At 39.6% G+C, this 18,544-nt stretch overlaps 1 protein-coding gene across 1 annotated transcript; it reads left to right on the top strand.

Annotated features, from left to right (window-relative positions):
- The first annotated feature begins 4,873 nt into the window (after positions 1-4,873).
- Positions 4,874-17,155, top strand: CETN3 (centrin 3). Its single transcript, XM_074166026.1, has 5 exons — positions 4,874-5,021; positions 7,383-7,518; positions 9,279-9,393; positions 12,032-12,223; positions 16,709-17,155. Exons 1-5 carry the CDS (start codon positions 5,005-5,007, stop codon positions 16,750-16,752), a joined length of 504 nt encoding a protein of 167 aa, XP_074022127.1. The 5' UTR covers positions 4,874-5,004; the 3' UTR covers positions 16,753-17,155.
- The last annotated feature ends 1,389 nt before the right edge of the window (positions 17,156-18,544 follow it).

The following is an 18,544-nucleotide window of genomic DNA, read 5'->3' as shown; positions in this document are numbered from 1 at the left end:
AACTTCTAAAATTTAGGTCCAAGAACTCAACCAACACTGTTTCAAGTTACTATTTTTAATTAATGCATGTATTACTGAAATCATTAAGCAGTAACTGAACTGTCTAAAATTCAACCAGATTTCATCCATAATGAATTCTTTTTCAGCCCCCTCGCTCCCAAATTGAATTAGGAAGAACACAAACAGACATGATTGAAAAGCAATCTGAAAACACTTGTTAGGTTTTATTTTAAATTTAACATTATTTGAAGCTCAATACTACATAGGGGTTTTGCTGGTAAAAAAAGTTAGGTTATATTACACTGCATGCGCTGGTACAGCACATGGATCATCCAGGCTAGTAAGAAAGCAAGCTAGTCCTCCAAGGTGCACAATTAGACCAGATAACTCTAGTGTGATGTTAAATCACTTTACTACTAGCTTATACATTAATACTGCATTGCTTTCTGTAATTGTACCTCAAAGTCACTTAATGCTTCTACAGAGTACGTACCGGCAGAATACCCTTTCTCTGCCCCTGTCCTATATATTCCTACAGTAAAAGCCATGATGATCTGCCTGTCTGCAGAGCTGCTGAGGAACACACAGGAAGCTGCCAGCAGGCACTACATCTCTCTGCACAAAAAAAAAAAAAAAAAAGCATCTAAATTTACCATGAAAATAAAAGAATAGGCTTCATCGGGTAATAATTACAGATTAAAGTAGAAACCCACAGTGTTATAAAGCTACTCTTGTTTTTTTCTGTGCTACCCAAAACCATTTTCAGAACATGATTCCTCCAACTATTCAGCTGTTATTGGATAGGCCAATCTCACCAATATAATCATAGAATCATAGAATAGTTTGGGTTGGAAAAGACCTTGAAAATCATCTCGTTCCAATCCCCCTGCCCTGAGCAGGGACACCTCTCACCAGACCAGGTTGCTCAAAGCCCCGTCCAACCTGGTCTTGAACCCCTCCAGGGATGGGGCAGCCACAGCTTCTCTGGGCAACCTGGGCCAGGGTCTCACCATCCTCACAGCAAAGAATTTCTTCTAATATCTAATCTAAATCTCCACTCTTTCAGTTTAAAACCATTACCCCTCATCCTATTACTACACTCTGTGATAACTGATTTTTTGTATTTTCCCATATGTGCCCAACAGTGTCCTGGGAAGGTCACAAGGCATCCAACAGCAATTAAAACTGGAAAGCATGGGGGAAACAAACAAGCAAAAGAACCCTGACGCAGGGAGGAGGATTCAGGAAAGATCCTTGGCCAACACTTCTGTGACTGTTCCAGAGCTAGATCCAGATGGAGGTAAGCCAGCAAAGTCAAGACTGAAAAATCCCACCAGTTCTGCTCTTGCTTGGTGCTGGGAACGGATGTACCAGTTTGATCCAGATGAACACAGAACATCTCCTGTCATCAAACTGGCAAGGACATGTGATACATTTTTAATCTGGCTTTAAATTTTCACACTGATTTTGTGCCGTATGATCTGCTGTAAGAGTGACAGGAACAAACAACACTCGAACTTGCATGAAATCTGCCCAAGCAAAACTATTCCTTTAGAAATTCTGGGATTAATTCAATGGACAAAGCAGCTTGTTGCTTTACATCAGAAGATTCTGATATTTCATCTTATTTTGAACAGCCAGGATGAGGTTTGTAATCTCCTGGACCCTCAAATTCAGCTTGGGACAAAGAACAGTACAGTCGTTTCAACTAGTAATGAAATTAGGAATAGAAAAGGCAACATATTCACTCAAAGGGGAGATACCGCTGGCAGACAGCCCCCAAAATGGCTTTCATACAGCAACAGATGAATTTGGAAATGAATTAAAAGCTAAAGATACAGCCAATAATAAAGTCTTCAAGTGCAGGCCACAAATAATTATTTTCCTGATTAAGCTGGCAATACCTAGGTGTGAGGAACATGCCAGTGATATTCTAGTTTATCCACTCATGAGGTAATTTTAGAAGGGGTTTTGCTAGCTCTGAAAATGTAAGGGTTTGCATGTCACAGCTACCATACCCAAAATCAAGTATTTATTTTTAGCTGTTATATTTTGAGCCTGTCTTTTCAGTTTTGAATTCCTGGCATCTCCATTTTATGGGCAATGCGAGCACTGCTGCCAGCTTTACTAAATTTACAAACAGTGGCATTTTGGTTTCCGGAGCAGAGGTTTTTCCAGAGCACCCCAAGAACAGCACCAGCTGCACTAGGAATCTGCTTGGAGAACTTCTGCCCTAGAGATATTACTGTTTAGTGCAAAGAATAACAACATCACTACAAACATTGGGGTTTGTAAATGGTATAATGGTAAGACACGCTCCCTTCCTACATTTGCAAATGAGACTGGCTGGGAATAATCAAATTTAGAGGCAGAGCACATAGGGGTGCATTTATTCCTGTGGATTTTGTAGACCCTAACTGCCCTTATTTTTTCAAGCCCGCCTTCACTGGTCACCTAACCAGGTTAGGCAAGATGTGGTCATGGCAACCTTCTTGGCTTTGGAAGCAAGAAGGAAATTTTCTAGCTCATCTGCTAAGTTTGGAACTAGAGACCTGAACATGGATGTCCAATTCCTGGAAGCATACCCAGAAGATCACTTGGTATCACGTATTTGAGTCAACCTGCCAGGAACACTGAGGACAGGAGTGCTCCACGAGAGACGACACGCTGGAAGCCAAGGGCAACCTCAACACAAGCACGGACAGCGACCTCCCCATGGAGTGCAGGGAAGGTGATGGTAACCAGACCTGCCAGCAGCCTGGTGGCTGCCAGACAACCACCAGCTGATGACTCAAGTTCAGGGCCAGGCCACAAAGTCTGCTCAATAAGCACAAGGACAGCTCTGTCTGTGACACAGCTCAGGCACGGATCAAGGGCCCTGGGCTGAGCTCCAGCACCAATATGCAAAGGGGGCGTCGGTGTGGGTCCTGGGTGAGACAGGGCAATTCTGGGCTGCTGGTGCACTCAGGACCACAACCCTACTACCCCCACATTTCCAGTGAGTGTTCTCACCACTCAGTTAATGCTCTCCTCTTCTCTCCGTCCATGTAAATATGTTGTACAGAGCACACAAAAACATCAGTTTGCAGGTATATTTGCTTTTTTGTTTACTATACAGTGCCTACTGCCTCGATGTGACCAGCATGGACGGACTGCAGAGCTACCGGCACAAACTTCTGAGACCCGTATGCAGGATCTGTACTCAACTCCCTGCTTCAAACAGGGGGAAAAACAGATTTGAAAGCAAACATACAATTACTCAGAAGAATGCATCTAATTGCAGACATACTCAAACAGCAAGGAATGAAATGAAAAAAAACTCTAATCAAAAAATCTCATTACAGCCCAGGTTGAGGGTCTAACCTGCCAGTAATTTACGCTTTTAGTTACAAAGCTACCATGTTAGCAGAGGCCAATTACAAACACCTGACGGCACCTCTGCTCACTTCATGGAATCATGGAATTGTTGAAGGGATCTTCTAGAGATCATCTAGTCCAACTCCCCTGCCAAAGCAGGACTGCCTATAGCACACTACCAGCCAAACAAGCCTCATCTCTGCTTGACTTTGCTCAGGAAAATTTTGTCTTGAGCGCACCTACCAATTCCAGCTCTTCAGATCCAACAGAGTCAGGCTCAACCTGCTCCTGATCTATTACTGGAAAAGTAATAGAGCCTGCAGCTCTATTTACAGCCTGCAGCTGTAAAACACCTTCAAGACAGGCTGTCAGTCATGAAGGCAGCAAGACTGAAATGCCTGAAGACATCTTTCACTGCCCCCGTCTTTTCAGTGAATTTAGCCAGACTGCTTAGTACAGTATTGCAAAAGGTTTGAGCAACCACCTGGTAACACTGGACTATGCAGTTTCAGCACTGTTTATAAAAGGGCCTTGTCTGCTCAGAGCATCCTGGCAAGGCACAAGGGACATCTGTTGTGTGACCACAGCACCAAGGCAGTGTCCTTTCCAAGTCAGTGTTTTATCAGCAAGGTAAGTATTGTCCCCGCCCACGGAATACGTAATGTTCACTCATTCACTGGTTTGCAAAGCACGTAAGTATTAATGGCAATGAGAACTGGAACTAGGCATTAAGATCTCCAGTGTTCACATAATATAGTTGCTTCTCCCCAAAATTTTAAGGAAGGCAAAGTCAGTATGATACCAGAAAGGCTTGATAAAAATGTTTCCATGTACTCTGAATATTATGTCAGTGAAGACGCTTTTGAACCTCATTTGTCCCCATGTTCCTGAGCTGATGCTGAACTCCCAGACCCCATCCTGAAGGTGCAACATCAAGTACCAATGCTCAACTGAGAGGGGCCACTTCTCTGAGGAAGCTTCTCCAATGCATTGCCAAAGAGACAAGCGCGCAGACAGCGGCCGCCGCGCCCGCTCCCCAGCTCCGGAAGGCAGGAAGGCCGCCCCGCACAGCTCCTCAACAACCCGTCGCACCGTCACACTCAAGATGGCGCCGTCCCACACACCGCCGGAGGGAGCGGGAAGAGCCTGGGGACGCGGTGACCGTTCTGCCACAGCCATAACGCACCCAGGCTAGAGAGGGACGAGCAGAGGCGACACACCAGCTCCGAGGCGCCCCCAGGAACGCGACGCGCCAGGGGCAAACGAATACCGGTGAACACACCACTGCCGCCGCGGTCACCTCCCCTCACGTCTGTCTGCGCCGCGCGGTACTCTGGGTAACGGACTCCCCGCACCGAACACCCCGCCCCTCTGGGCTTGAGCGGCAGCCCTCCAGCCAATAATCGAGCCTCTCTGCTCTCGGAGGCGGGAAGATCGCCGCCAGCGCCCAATCAGGTGGCGGCGGCGTGACGAAGAGGGCGCGGGTTGGCGGGCGGCGGCGTTATGCCGCGTTTCCAAGGGGAAGGGAGCGCGGTGAGGCCCTGTGGCGGGGCAGACAGCGCGGCCCGGCCCGGTCCGGTGTGGTGGGGACCGGTCCGCCCTGGCCTGGCCCGGCCCTCCGCGGCCCGGCTCGGGGACGGTGGCAGCATGAGCTTGGCCTTGAGGTCGGTATAAGCTGGGCGGTTCCCCCCTCGCCCTCTTTCAGGCCCCGGGGGGGCGCCCGCCCTTAGGGCGCCGCTGTCCCCTGATGGGAGGAAGGGCGGGGGGAAATGGCGGCGGGAAGCGGAGTGAGGGGGGCAGCGGCGGGGCCTGGGTGGTGTTCGGCGGTGAGGGTCGGCAGCAGCCTCCCGCCGCTTCTGTCTGATCCCTGCGGAGGGGGCCGTGGGCGGATGAGGCCCCGCAGCCGTCTGTTTGCTCAGGGAGGGTAAGGCCCCTGGTGTCTGCCGCCGAGAGGTTCGCTTCTGGGTTGCCTGAAGTAACAACAACTTCAAAAAGCTTTTTAATACCTGTTAAGTTAGGCTGTTGGGTTTTATGTTGTTTTTAATTCACATTCAGTAACTGTTTTATAAAGGGGGCCTGTGAAGTCCATACCTGGCAAATCCTTGTCTTCAGGCATAATTAATACACATATATGACATCTGTGACCCTTAATTTTCAAGTTTTGAGAACTTCTTGCTTCATACAGTAGAAATGGTTGTAGAAGAGGTAGCACTAAAGTACTTGCGTTTAAGTCCTGCTCTATCTTTTGAAAAAAATCCTTTTATGCTGAGCACTAAATAAACACTTGAGTAGCCAGATCCTTCTTTCTGAAGAGTTCGGCGTTAATCTGCTTTCAGGCTTCTAAATGGATTTCATCATCGCAGCTCACAAAACACGGGCTCCCTGGATCTGAGCTGCTCTCCCAGTCCTAATTATGTAGCCAGCTCAGAGTTATTTTAGACCTTCCAAAAGCTATAGTAATCCGAAGTCTGTGTGAAATCACGCTGTCCCAACGGGTCTGCTAACGACTTCTCACTCTTGGAGAATATTGTGGTCTGAGGTGGGTCCAGCTTGTGCAGCTTGCGCTTTTCTTGTCTATATTTGGAATTCTTACTGGTGTAGATCAGTGGTTGTTGAAAGCTAAATCCCAGCTGTGTGTTTAATCTTTGAGTTTGACTAAATTAGCAAATCCTTAACAAAGGAGAAGAAAAAGCAGCTTATTACAGGAGATTTGGAAAATAAATATCCTTAAAAAGCAGATTTCTGTTTACTCATCAGTAGTTTTAATGCATTTTACAGTAGGTGACACAGTACACATTTTGTCTCTGGTGCAAATAGACAAATAAGTGTAAAAAAGCCTTTTCCTGACAGCATAATCTGAATTACACAATAGTTAGGACTTCTGGAAGTCATCCAGTCCACCTTTCTGCTCAGAGCAGGTCCCACATAAAACTGAATGAGGTTGCTGAGCACCTTTTCCGCTTGGGTCCCAAAAATTTCTGATGATGGGGGAGGCTCCCCAGTCTCCCAGTGGAACAGTTCCAGCATGTTAACACTCACACCAAGAATTGTACCTTGAGTACTGTAACAGGCTTAGTTGATATCACTTGTTATCTCTAATGTACTTTTCTTTTTTTCCTTTTTTTAAAAGTTCTTGCTCTGAAGTGGACATCTACCAAGCAGTTACTCTGGATACAGCAGTCAGTCTCATTGCTTAAACTGTGGTTTATTCATGCCAAAATTTACACTTTACTAGCTTGGTTCCGAAGTATCTTTTATCAATGTGAGAAACCGACTGGGACCTAACAATCAGTACTATCCTGTCTAGGTTTTTGCAGCTGTTGTTCCCAGTATACGAATCATGTGTTTTCTGTCTGTTATCTGATAATTTCATCTTATTTCTAGACTAGCCAAGGGAAAGAGTGCTGCCTGAGCAAGATTTGCTGATCTGGGGGACTTGTCTCTTATGTATATACCAGAAACAGAGCAAAAAGTCTTTAGAATAGTGTGTGTGTGCACACGATTTAAAAGATTTTAAAGAATCCATGAATGCCATTTATCTAAGAACTGTTACTGGCAACAAAGCCGATTTGTGCACCTAACACCCAGTTTAGTAGCCAGACACCCAGTTGTCTGGCTAGTTAAGCCTCCAGCAGCCTGGCTGTCTCAAAACACTTTCTTAGTTCTAAGCTACAGTTTAGAAATAAAGTGTTTTCAGGAGTTGTATCATTTCAATTGCGAATCTGTTTTGTAACCTCAAGTATTCTTTTTAACTTGTAGCTTTTCTACCTGCTATTAGTGTTGTTATTTATTAACCAAAACAGCTGTGCCGATTTTATTTCGGGTGGGGAGTGGAGGTGTCATTCAGCTTTCACTGGAAGGAATTGTCTATTTCAAGTGTTATTTTAAACTGGGAGGGCAACCTGGGAAAATACTGAATGGGACCTGTGCAATTACGGCAAGTTTCTTATTGGTGGAAAATGTTATCTGCAGTGGTATCTTCCCAGTAGAAATTAATTGCACTTAATTTCTTTCTTCTTATATAGGAATGAGCTTTCAGTAGACAAAACTAAAAAGAAGAAGAGAAGAGAACTGAGTGAGGAACAGAAGCAAGAAATTAAAGATGCCTTTGAGTTGTTCGATACAGACAAAGATAGAGCAATAAATTATCATGAATTAAAGGTAAAAGTTTTTTTCCATTTAAACAATTGTATGGAGGATAATATGTGTCTGTTTCTTAGTGAGTTTTAAAGATGTTTGCTGTACCTTTAAAGAATACTCCATGTTCAAGATCTAAGGATTGTGCTAAAGGAGCAAGGGTATTTGGGGTGGAAAAACAAAAGGAAGTACTGCATTGGTGCAAGAATGAGCTTTTCTTTCCACACTGTGCTTGATGCAGTGACAGAATTGCTCTAGCATCCTGCATAACACTGGTCTGAATGCTCCCCAGGGTTTAGCTTGGACAGATGACTAAGTAGGAAAAGCTCTTGAAAAGCTGTTTGGTCCTTTTTAAAGGCACTATATAATCTGAAGCTTGGTGTTGTGAAAATCCGCAGGTTTCAGATTCTTAGGTAAAAGGTAGAAATCAAACTTGTAAAACTGCTGACTACAAGCCAGAGGTTACCCACTTGGCATTTTTCACCAGGGAGCCTATGGATTGTAGGGGTGAGGTGTACTTTTTGCTGCACGTATGGGAGGCTCAGTAGTTTCCCTTTGCCACAGAGGCTTCTTCAGTTAATAGCTATCAGCAAATAGAGGTTAGCATGGCAGTTTTTCCTAGTGAGTCCTCCTACCTACAAGTCTCTAGAAGAAGTACATAGCATTTATTAAAGGCTCTTTAAATCTTCTACGAATTTGATTATAGTTATACTGCACTATACTGCAAAAAGCAGCTTTGGAGAGGCCGGTGTTTCTGCCGCATACTGGGTGAGATTCTTTTGGGAAGGAATACCTAATCCAACCTGCTGGCTCCACATTCTAGCTCTACGAAGCAACTCAAAGAGGGGGAAAAAAAAGTCTTACTTTTACTTTAATTGTTTTTACAGGAATGTCCTAGGTAGAGCAATGCCCTTCTCTTTATTTCAGAGTTCAGGTATTTTGTCTTTGCTGGAAGCCACAGTGAGTGGGGTGGTACTGGGACTGTTTTGGATTGTCGATACGCTTTTCCCAGTTGTGGTGTGCTTTGAATTCCTAACTGTCATGATTATTTGCAAAACTCTTTCTTAGCTGTCTAATTAAATATTCCTGAAGGTAATACTACAGAAGAACAGAAATATATAAATAAAAGAACTATCTCCTTCTCTACAAAATCAGCATATAGCATAGATTTTTTTGAATGGCTACATCCAATAAGATTATGGTTTTCCAGTTCTGGTTTGGTTCTGTTCATCAATTTGGAGAAGATCAAGGTGGTTTGTGTTGAGAATTGCCAGTTCAAATGGAAAACAAAACATGTACACCTAACCTAATTGAAAAATGAAAAATGGGTTGGTTTGTTGTTCACTGGAAAAGCAGTGAAGTCACCTGTAAGTGAACTTGTAAACCCATAGACATGTAGTATGAGTACTGAAGAAAAGTAATTTGAAGAATGATTTTGAGTTTTATCTTTGAAAAAAGGTCAGTACTAGAAATGTTTTTGGAAGTGAGGAAAAAAAATAAATCTACTTGACCTAAGAAGCGTTTGGTCCAGTCAGTAAAGTCCCTGAAAATGCAAATGCTAGCTTTTCACAGTAACTTGATACTCCGTTTGCTAGTAGTAGTTTTAGGCAATTTTTATATCCAAAGCTTTTTTCCTTTTATTTGTTTTATTTATTATCGTTGCTAAACAACTAATATGCACCTTATTTCTTGGGCAATAAGGTAATTACTGAAAATAAAAAGAAATCTGTTAAATCCGTATTTTAATCTTCATATATGGTTGCACTTCCATTTTATCCCAAAAGGTGGCAATGAGAGCCTTGGGTTTTGATGTGAAAAAAGCTGATGTACTGAAAATACTTAAAGATTATGATCGAGAAGCGACAGGCAAGATCACCTTCGAAGATTTTAATGAAGTTGGTATGTGTTTGATTGTGTACCTTTAGCGAAACTTAGCCTATAGTAGTGACTACAATTTGGAATCAGTACTTTGTGTACTTTTTCAGTTATCTAGTACTATTAAGAAATAGAAGTGGGAGATTCAATTTTTTTTCTGAATAAAAATCAATAGTGGAGGAAAATAAATCTTTGTATTGCCAATACTCGGTTTGATATGTAAAGATGAATGATAGCCACAGCATAAAAGGAAATAGAGTATACACAGTCCTAATCTTTTTCAAACTTACACAAAGGAATAAGTGCTAACTTAAAATATAGATACTCTTGTGTTGTTTATGGATTTTGTAATATTCTCCTTCCTGCTGTGGAAAAAGTGTTTGGCGTTGAATTTCATGGGAAGGAGTGTGTACACAGACAAACTGTAAACTGAATGCAGACTTCATATATAACGAAAGATAAGAGAAATTGAAGCAGATGTTAAATATTGTACTTCAAGTGTTTTCAACTATTGATAAAAACAGTGGAATTTCATTAGGCTGTTTCTTTCATCTGAAGATTGTGCATTGTGCAGTTTGACATACTTTGAGTATGTAGTGATCTGCAGAATTTTTAATGATTAAAGTTGCATTTTCTTTGAAGATTTTTTGGTTGTTACATACAGATTATACTTCTGCATACAATTTACGTTTACCAAAAAAATCAGCTATGTTGGATTTCTCCATGTATAGCTTTATCTCTCTATTTCATTATTCCAGTCCACTTGTTCAAGGTATTAGATTTCTGAAAGTTTTTCTGAACCCCAGTGTAGCACATGTGTATTTCCTCTTGGTTATGAGTAGCAATCTACTTAATGTGGCAAACCAGCTATTGATTGAAATGTGGTAAATTTTAACAAATTAACAGTTTAGGATTGGACAAAATGTGTTGTTAGTGACAGATAATATTTTTGTAGGTGTATTTCAGGTTATAGCAAATTGTAAGTCAGAAAAGAACAAAAAATAAATCCTACAGGGAAATACATGTGATCAGTCCTGATTTAAGTTAAAAAAAAATAAAAAAAAGTGAGAGTATTGATTTAATAACAATAATAATATTACAGTTGCATCATTGTAGTATGATATTATATTACTGAATATACTGTAATTACTGCATAATTCTTTCTTAATTCCTGATGTTCAGTCCTGCCATTGTTCATTGTTTCCTGGTTCTGTCCTGGCTATCAATACGGGCAGTCAATTAGGGCTGTGAGAAGCTAGGAAGTTTCTTGTAGAAAGCACTATATATGCTTGGAACGCCATCAAACCTGTCCCAAAACTTGAATCATATTTGAGTGCTGCTATGACGCAATATGACCCTGACACAGAATTGAACGTGATACCACTTCTAGAAGAAAGATCAGGGAGTTAGAGGAAATAGGTTATAGAAGCTTTAATTGTGAAAAGCTGCTGAATTTAGCTAAGCAATTCTTGAGCCATCAGTTTCTCATAATTTAATGTTATTTATGGTTTTACATGTAGGAGTGGCCCATCTGAAATGTATGAAGATGCAATTACATTTTGTCTTATTTTGTACAGTTGTGCTACCTATAGTATTTAAAGAACTAGTGTTTTATTGTTCTTCAGCTAACATTGCAGGTGTCTTTTTGCCACAAAAGGTAGAGTACTTCAAATGATTTAATTTTTTTGTGCAGTGTAGTTGTCTTAAATGCAAATATTTAAATTTAGTATAGATCTGATGTATTTATACAGACATATAAATTTCATTGCTGTAGTGAGCTTATATGAGCTAGAATCTGACTTTTCCCTGTCAAGTTTGCTCAGCCAGAGCAGGCGTTCCATCTGCAGACAGTAGCAGATGTTAAGTGGTTCTCTATGCATAAATGGGGTTGATGTGTTTTTAATGGCTTGATTAAAGTCATAAATAGGAAGCCCTGTAATACACGACTAGCAGGTACAAAGATATGAAGATATTTATGGCTAGTTCCAGAAATGTCTGGAATAATTACTAGAAAAATAGTTTACGTGTCAAGTTTGTCTTTTCTGTTACAGAAACTGAAAAATGATAAAAGCAATAATAAAGACTGATTAATCCTTTCAGAATTAACAACTTGCGGCTCATAGCAGTGTCCTTTTCATAACCCCTCAGCTTAGTTTTTTTGTTGTTGTTTCTTGTTAGTGTGGGTTTCTATCTAAAAGAGAGGTTCCATGTGAATGTTTTTCATTACGTAGTGTTTCAGTGTTCTCTCCAAGTCAAAATTAATCCTGATCAAAACATATAAAATAAAAAAAAAAGAACCACATGTCTGCATCTCTCAGAGCTGATGTTTCTGCTGAAAGGTAAGTTTGGAACAGAGTAGGCGTGTGTATCCTTTTAATTTCTGTTGGAAAGTGCATTGAAAGCATGAGTGTGTTTAAATAGCTGTGTAGCTTTCCATTGCAACAGGTTTGTCCCAAAGAGAAACTCAGCTTGAGAAAAGAGAGATGGGAAAGACAGGTCAGATAACAGCCAAATGAATATGCACGTTGAATTGAAATATATAAAAATGAAAGAACAGGCGAAATCAGAAGTGTAGGTTTGTCACATTGCCTCAGTCTGCTGAGGTCAGTCTGAGTTTACCCTTCAGAATTTTTTTAGTCTAACTTAAATATCCTTCTTACAGTGACAGACTGGATATTGGACAGAGACCCACAAGAAGAAATACTCAAGGCATTCAAATTGTTTGATGATGATGACTCTGGTAAAATAAGTCTGAGAAACCTGCGCCGGGTTGCTAGAGAATTGGGTGAAAATATGTCTGATGAAGAACTACGGGCTATGATTGAAGAATTTGATAAGGATGGAGATGGAGAAAGTACGTGTTAGCAAATAGAAGCTCATACAGTCTGTTCTTAATTTTCTCCCCTTCCTAAATGTAGTTGTGTTGTGAAAATGTCCTTTTTGGTATCCTTCTATATAACTTTCAGCTCAAACTTAATTTAACCTGTAAGTAATGGAAATTGTTGTTTTTGACAGGTACTAGTCCTGGAAACATGTCTTGGAGGCTAAAAATCAAGCTGATTTCTCAAGTTGATTTACCACTAACTCTTATTAAACTAATGGATATTAAAAGATTGGTGAAAGTGTAGCTGAAGGTGGAAGTAATTGAACTGGTACATGGGAGATACTATGTACCTACATTGCATCGTTTTTTCCTTCTAAATCGGTAAAAGGATTAAAGTGCTAAGAGAAACCTACTCAGTATTTCTTACGTGGTGACATGTCACTGTTGCAATTTCAGCATGTTAGTCAGATATGGAGTATTAAGCTAATAAATTGTGCTGGCTGTACCCTGGGTCTATGCAGGATCATCTTGGATGGGTCTTTAATGTACTTCTGAATTTAAGAGCGCTGAGAAACACTGTGAAAAATGGCTCTGGGCAATTGACAAGGTCCATACAGAGTGGACTGCAGAGGGATTTATTAGCTAGATAAAGAATGAATTAACCAATCCAGTTTAATACTATGCTTATTAAATCTTCATGAGCACCGAAACTTTGGTGTTTTTTCATTGACTTGAAAACACCCTCATATTTACACCAGAAACCTTAATATCTGAGTCTCAGGGGACCACTCACTTGGGACCATGTAAATAAACACTGCATTTTTAACCTACTGCTGAGTTTTTCTTTCAGGGTGGTGACTTATGTCTGAGATTTCACCAGCAGTTCATCAACTTTTCCAGTTACAACAGTATTTCTATTTGTGAGCCATCACATCTGTTGGACTCAAAGCTTGCAATACTAGTGAAAATAAAAAAAGGTGGTCTTGTCAGCCTTGTGACAGACACACCTCCCCTCGATGCTCTTTGAGATAGATGTTACTCCACACTCAGGAATACAATTACTCCAGTAGTGAAACAACTCCTTTTCTTTCAAGAGGGAGAACAGGACACTTTGAGCGTGGTCAGTGGTGAGGAAATGAGAACCTTTTGTTCCATTGCAGTGATGTAAATAGACAAAGATAGTGAAAGGTCAGTGATTCAACTGACAGATGAGTTTTAATGTTGACACTGCTACTGCTAAAGTAAGTGTTGAGAAAAGTGTGTGATCTCTTTCCTCTTGGAGCTATTGTTTTCTGACCTCTCTCTATGGTCGGAGGCCATGGTTCCTTAATAGACCCATAGTGCATAATCCTGCTGTTCCTCCACACTCCCAGCTGTGTCTTCCCACCCATTTCTTCCACTGGCGATATCTGATCCCACAGGTGAGATGTTTAAGGGAGCTAAAATGGGAGAAAAACATCAGTTTAGGTTTTTAAGTGTTATTTTTCTTGCTGCTTCAATCCCTGAACTATCTCACTGCTTGATCAGATATTCTTGGAGCTGCATTCTGAGAAAATAGATTTTTGTTTTTTTCTCAGTGGTTCATATAGGATAATTGAGGCAGGTCAGTATAGTGAAAGCTGCAAATCCTGTTTTCAGGCACCTCTCTGTGCACTGACACAGCTGACAATAGCAGCTGATAATTCTGGTAGACAACAGGGTAACTATTTCCTTTTTCAGCAGGCGTATAGCAGGCAAGGAGTGATGCCTCTTTTCTCAGTCCATTAGATTGATTGCTGGTCTAGGTAGATACTTTAATTTTGACCTTGTTTTGCTTTTAAAAGGAAGAGTTGTAAGTACCCTGCACTGCTAGCTTTACTCTTATTTTTTCCTTTTTTTTTTTTTTCCCCCCCAGATTCATGTTACTTTTATTTTTTGAGGGTGTAGCTGTAGAAGTGGGCAAGAGTAGAAGTCATCTACAAGCACATTTTTTTTTTTTCTGGGTTGCCCTCCTGGAGCTGCCAACCAAGATGCTAGAATCATGGGTTATTTTCTGTCATGTGGCTATTTGGCCGCTACAAATTGAGTGTAGACCGTTAGCTCCTTTCAGGAAGGTTTCTGAATCATAATTATTTTGGGTTAGTGCTACATACTTGAATTCAAATTGATCAGCTCAGAGTGGGTGGCTCAGTTTCCTCTTATTCATTCATCCATTCATTCTCTTTGTTAGAGCAGTCAAGCACGAGATCGAATATGGAAGATTGACAGCATAATGTTTGTACATGGTGCTGTTTATCCTTAAGTTACTGTGTGTTTTCTGTTCTTGAAAGAAAACTGATGCTGTTTCTAGCTTTTTAAGATTCATTCTGAAAAAGTAAATAATCCTGTGAATCACTGTTCCGTTTAGCTTCAAACATCTGGGTCATGTAGCAAAATCTCACTGTCATCTAATTCTCCTTCTTTTCCTGCCAAGAAAAAGATTCTGAAACTATTAGTTGGTAGCATTTCTAATTGACGCTTCAAATATAGGAATAATACCACTTGTGGTTTTCTTCTTACATTTGGAACATTGTTTTGCTCATAGTGAAATAAAGTCTGTCGTGTGATACCCAGGCTGCTTGAACCCACTGAGCTATACTGGTACACTGTACATAAGTTTCTGTATAAGAAGATATTTTTGACATTTTTCTGTTGGCCTTGAAAGTGTAAATAACCTTATTTTCTTATTCCTGGTCTTAGGAATGACTTCTGTTTTGGAGTGTGACTGTTTTTAGAAACTCCATGCTGTCAGTTCATATAGTTTTTATCTTGTGTGGATGCATCTGTAGGAGACACGATCCAGTCCTAGGTCTCAGATTTTGGCACAGAATTAGGAAAAATTAAAAAAACCTCCACTGAAATAATATGCTTCCTTCAGTCTACAGAGTCCAAATTAACATTTTCTTTCTTCATATTAGCTGTGATACTAGTTCATTCTCTTACGATTACTTACGTCATGGAATTGAGGGAAATCTGATGCTAGGAAAGACTCTGTTTGCTTCCGATTTCATTGCCCTTATCTTGTGAGCAGATCCATTAATCCTGAGGAGGATTAACTAGGGTTACCTGCCTTACTGGGAACTGTAACCACGCTTCTCTTCGCAGCTTGTTGGAATGTTACAGAATCTGTGTGTCGTTAAAATGCTACATTTCCAGTTCACAGCATTGTTTAACAAAGATGTTTTAAACCAGAGAATATTTTGGGGAGGACGTTTGTGCTGTTACTGTCTCTGATAAAGATGTGGAATTGCAGTCATACAGACAACATAGCACTTATGTGTAGTAGAATGTGATGTAGCTATGTGATGGACTAATATTTCAGAGTATAGGGTCCTAAGCTAGGCTAAATCTACTTGTTTCATATTTTTTTAAATGCGTCCCAACAGGGCAGATTTAGGTTGTTTTTTTTTTTTTTTAATATATATTCTTTAACATAGTTGAATATGTTTCATTTTCTTCTAGCTGTGAACGTAGCTCTTACTTTTCAGTGTTTTGTTTAGGAATAGCTTAAGCACATTGGCTGGGACAGATAATGGTCAGTGAGAATTCTTCATACGTGTGTGGTCTTTTCCGTACCACTGACTTACTCTAATCATTCCCCGCTACAGTAATTAGTTGCAGAGTGAACGTGTTCATTGGTTAATTCTTTTACAGTGGCTCTGTTTTAACATATGAGTAAGGTCAATAGCTCAGGTATAAGTGCAGCAAAATAATTAATGACTGCTAATTAATTTATTATTATGTCTTAATTTCTTCAAGTACATTTGTATAAAATTTCTGTTAATTATAACTGAAGAATGAAGAAAGTTCAGATGGGGAAAAGCTTGTCAAAAGTCCATTTTCATTCTAGCTAATTTATGGAATCATTTGTAAATGATCTTAAAATTCATTGTGTGTTTGGCGAGTGTTACAGGTTTGAGAGAGAGAGAGGAATACCATGGTTTGGGTGTGGGGGGTGGATGTGTCTGAATCATGATTCTAAGAATAAACCCAAATTTGATCATAGCTGGAGCTGCAGCATTGTTGCACGAGAAGCACTTACTTAATAAAATTTCAACATTTTAACATTAAACACTTAAACATTTTTATAAATCTTAAAAAATCATCATAATAAAGTATTAAGTTTTGCATAGCCATTCTTTATATACTTTTCTCAATGTTTTTTTTCTATCTTGTTTTACTTTTAGAATATTTCTACTTTCATAATTAGAAATAATAGCTCGTTATCTGTGAGCTAGATTCTGGCTTAAGTATTCCACATAATTAAACTTGCATTCTGACTTTTCCTTTTACGTGACAAAAAAAAAAAAGTGCAAAATCTCGGTTGTTCTAAAAGCTAAAAATCCAAACCTGTAGACCGTGATTAGTAATGGATCAGACATAACAAATACTAACTGGGAAACCTTTAAGTAAAAAGTATAATGCAGATATGCATTATTTTCTTTTATGCTTTATGAATGTTTGCTGTTTTACTAATGATTTTCTCTTTTTCTACAGTCAATCAAGAAGAGTTCATTGCTATTATGACTGGAGATATTTAGCATCGGAAGAGAAGAAATGAACTCAGCACAAAAGGGGGGAATCATTGGCAGCTTCCATTACGATGTTTTGTACTTCCATTTATTTCTGTAGCTGGAGTCATGCAGAAAATTACTTTCCTCACAGGACCAAAATAAAGACAGGTTATATGCAGTGATAGTTCAGTATTTTGTATCGATAAATACTATCACTAGAATAAATGATATATCATTTTAGAACAAGTAAGTAATGCTGCATTTCAGAATGTTTGAGTACTCATTTGTAAAATAGCTTTGTATAGGATTTCTAAATTGTATCATAAGAACCTTTTGAGGTTGACTTTGTGTTAGTATTAGCTGTGGCCTTAGTTTTGATACATAAGGTTTGACAAACTTCCATTTTAATAAAACATTCTTTACAATTGCTACTTGAGAGTCTTCTTTTTGTAATTTAATCTGAACTGGATTATAAAGTAAAACCGTTCAGGGAAAAGATTTTTTTTTTTTTTTTCATTATAGTCTTGCACTTCCACTGTTCTAGATGAGTGATAGCATTAAATGAGCAGTATTTGCATCCTCAAAGATGAAATTTATAAATTCTGCATTACCCCTGTGTGATAGCAAAGGGCATGATGATAAATTGTATCAAAATGTGCTTAAATCATCCAGATGTCAGCCAGCAGCTCTCTTCAGTATCTACAGCTCTGGTGGCTGTGGAGACAGTGGCAACTGTTCACGATGAGTAAGTGCTCTTTCTGTAATACCTCGTCAGAAGAAAAGCATCACAGGGAATAAACTTTTAAAGTAGTTGAAGAGACTGGATGGATTTCTAGTTTGCCAAGTGTCTTCCAGAAGAGCTTTTTTGTGGGTTGATCTTCCACATTTCCTACATATCAACTCAGGTTTCTTCTTTAAGTTTCACTCTCCTTATATATAAAAAAACGTAACTTTAAATCTTGGTTGTTCATCTTTATTGCCAGAAAAGCAGCTGCCTTTTAACTGTCTGTAATCCTGAGGTTATGAACAGGTTTGCCCTGCACAAACAATCAGCGCTTGGAATTTATCGGAACTCAGAGGTTAAGGTCATCAAAGTTAATAGGTCTTTTTTTTCCTAATATTTTTCAAGTGTGTATTGTAACATTCTTATCTGTGAGATACTGAGTTGCCCTTTTTTAAGCCATCAATACTAGTCCATTCATACAGAAAGCAATTCAAAATGACCGGCAGTGACTCCGTATAAGTGATGGAATAACATGAATGGACGTCTCCTGTAGAACCCCACTAGGGTCTGTGTTCATCAGCTGGTATTTCCACTCTCACTCGGAGAGACCTCTTACAAATAGCCTTTGCTAGGAAAGGACATTCTTCCTCTCGAGTTATTTTCATTTTGATTTTATTTTTTTCCAAAAGCAATTATGAAAATATAATAATGAAAAATGATAGGGCTGGAATTAACATGGAATTTGTGGCAGTGAAGGAGTAATTGGCGTTTGCCAGGAAATTGTAGGCATCCTAATGTTCAGTCAATGTCTCAGTCTTAAAGTTTGAGTAAAACTTCCTTTGTACTACAGTAGAGGCAGATTTTATGAACAGGGTCTTGCTCAAAAAGTAAATGGTGTGAAATGTCTGCAGGGTGAAAATTGGTCTTTATGGAGAAAAATTCTGCTATATATTATTTCATTTATGTTCATTTTATATTTTTATATTCATTTAAGTATACTCATTTATAATCATTTAAGTATAATAGTTAGGAAAGGGGGAAATGAGACTTTAAGGATTCTACCATGCAAAAGAAAATCTTGCATGGGAATAAATA

Source organism: Numenius arquata, chromosome Z, assembly GCF_964106895.1.
Source record: "Numenius arquata chromosome Z, bNumArq3.hap1.1, whole genome shotgun sequence".
In the NCBI taxonomy this organism is placed as follows: Eukaryota; Metazoa; Chordata; class Aves; order Charadriiformes; family Scolopacidae; genus Numenius; species Numenius arquata.
Note: the sequence above shows the minus strand (reverse complement) of the source record. Positions and strands in the feature narration are given on the sequence as shown.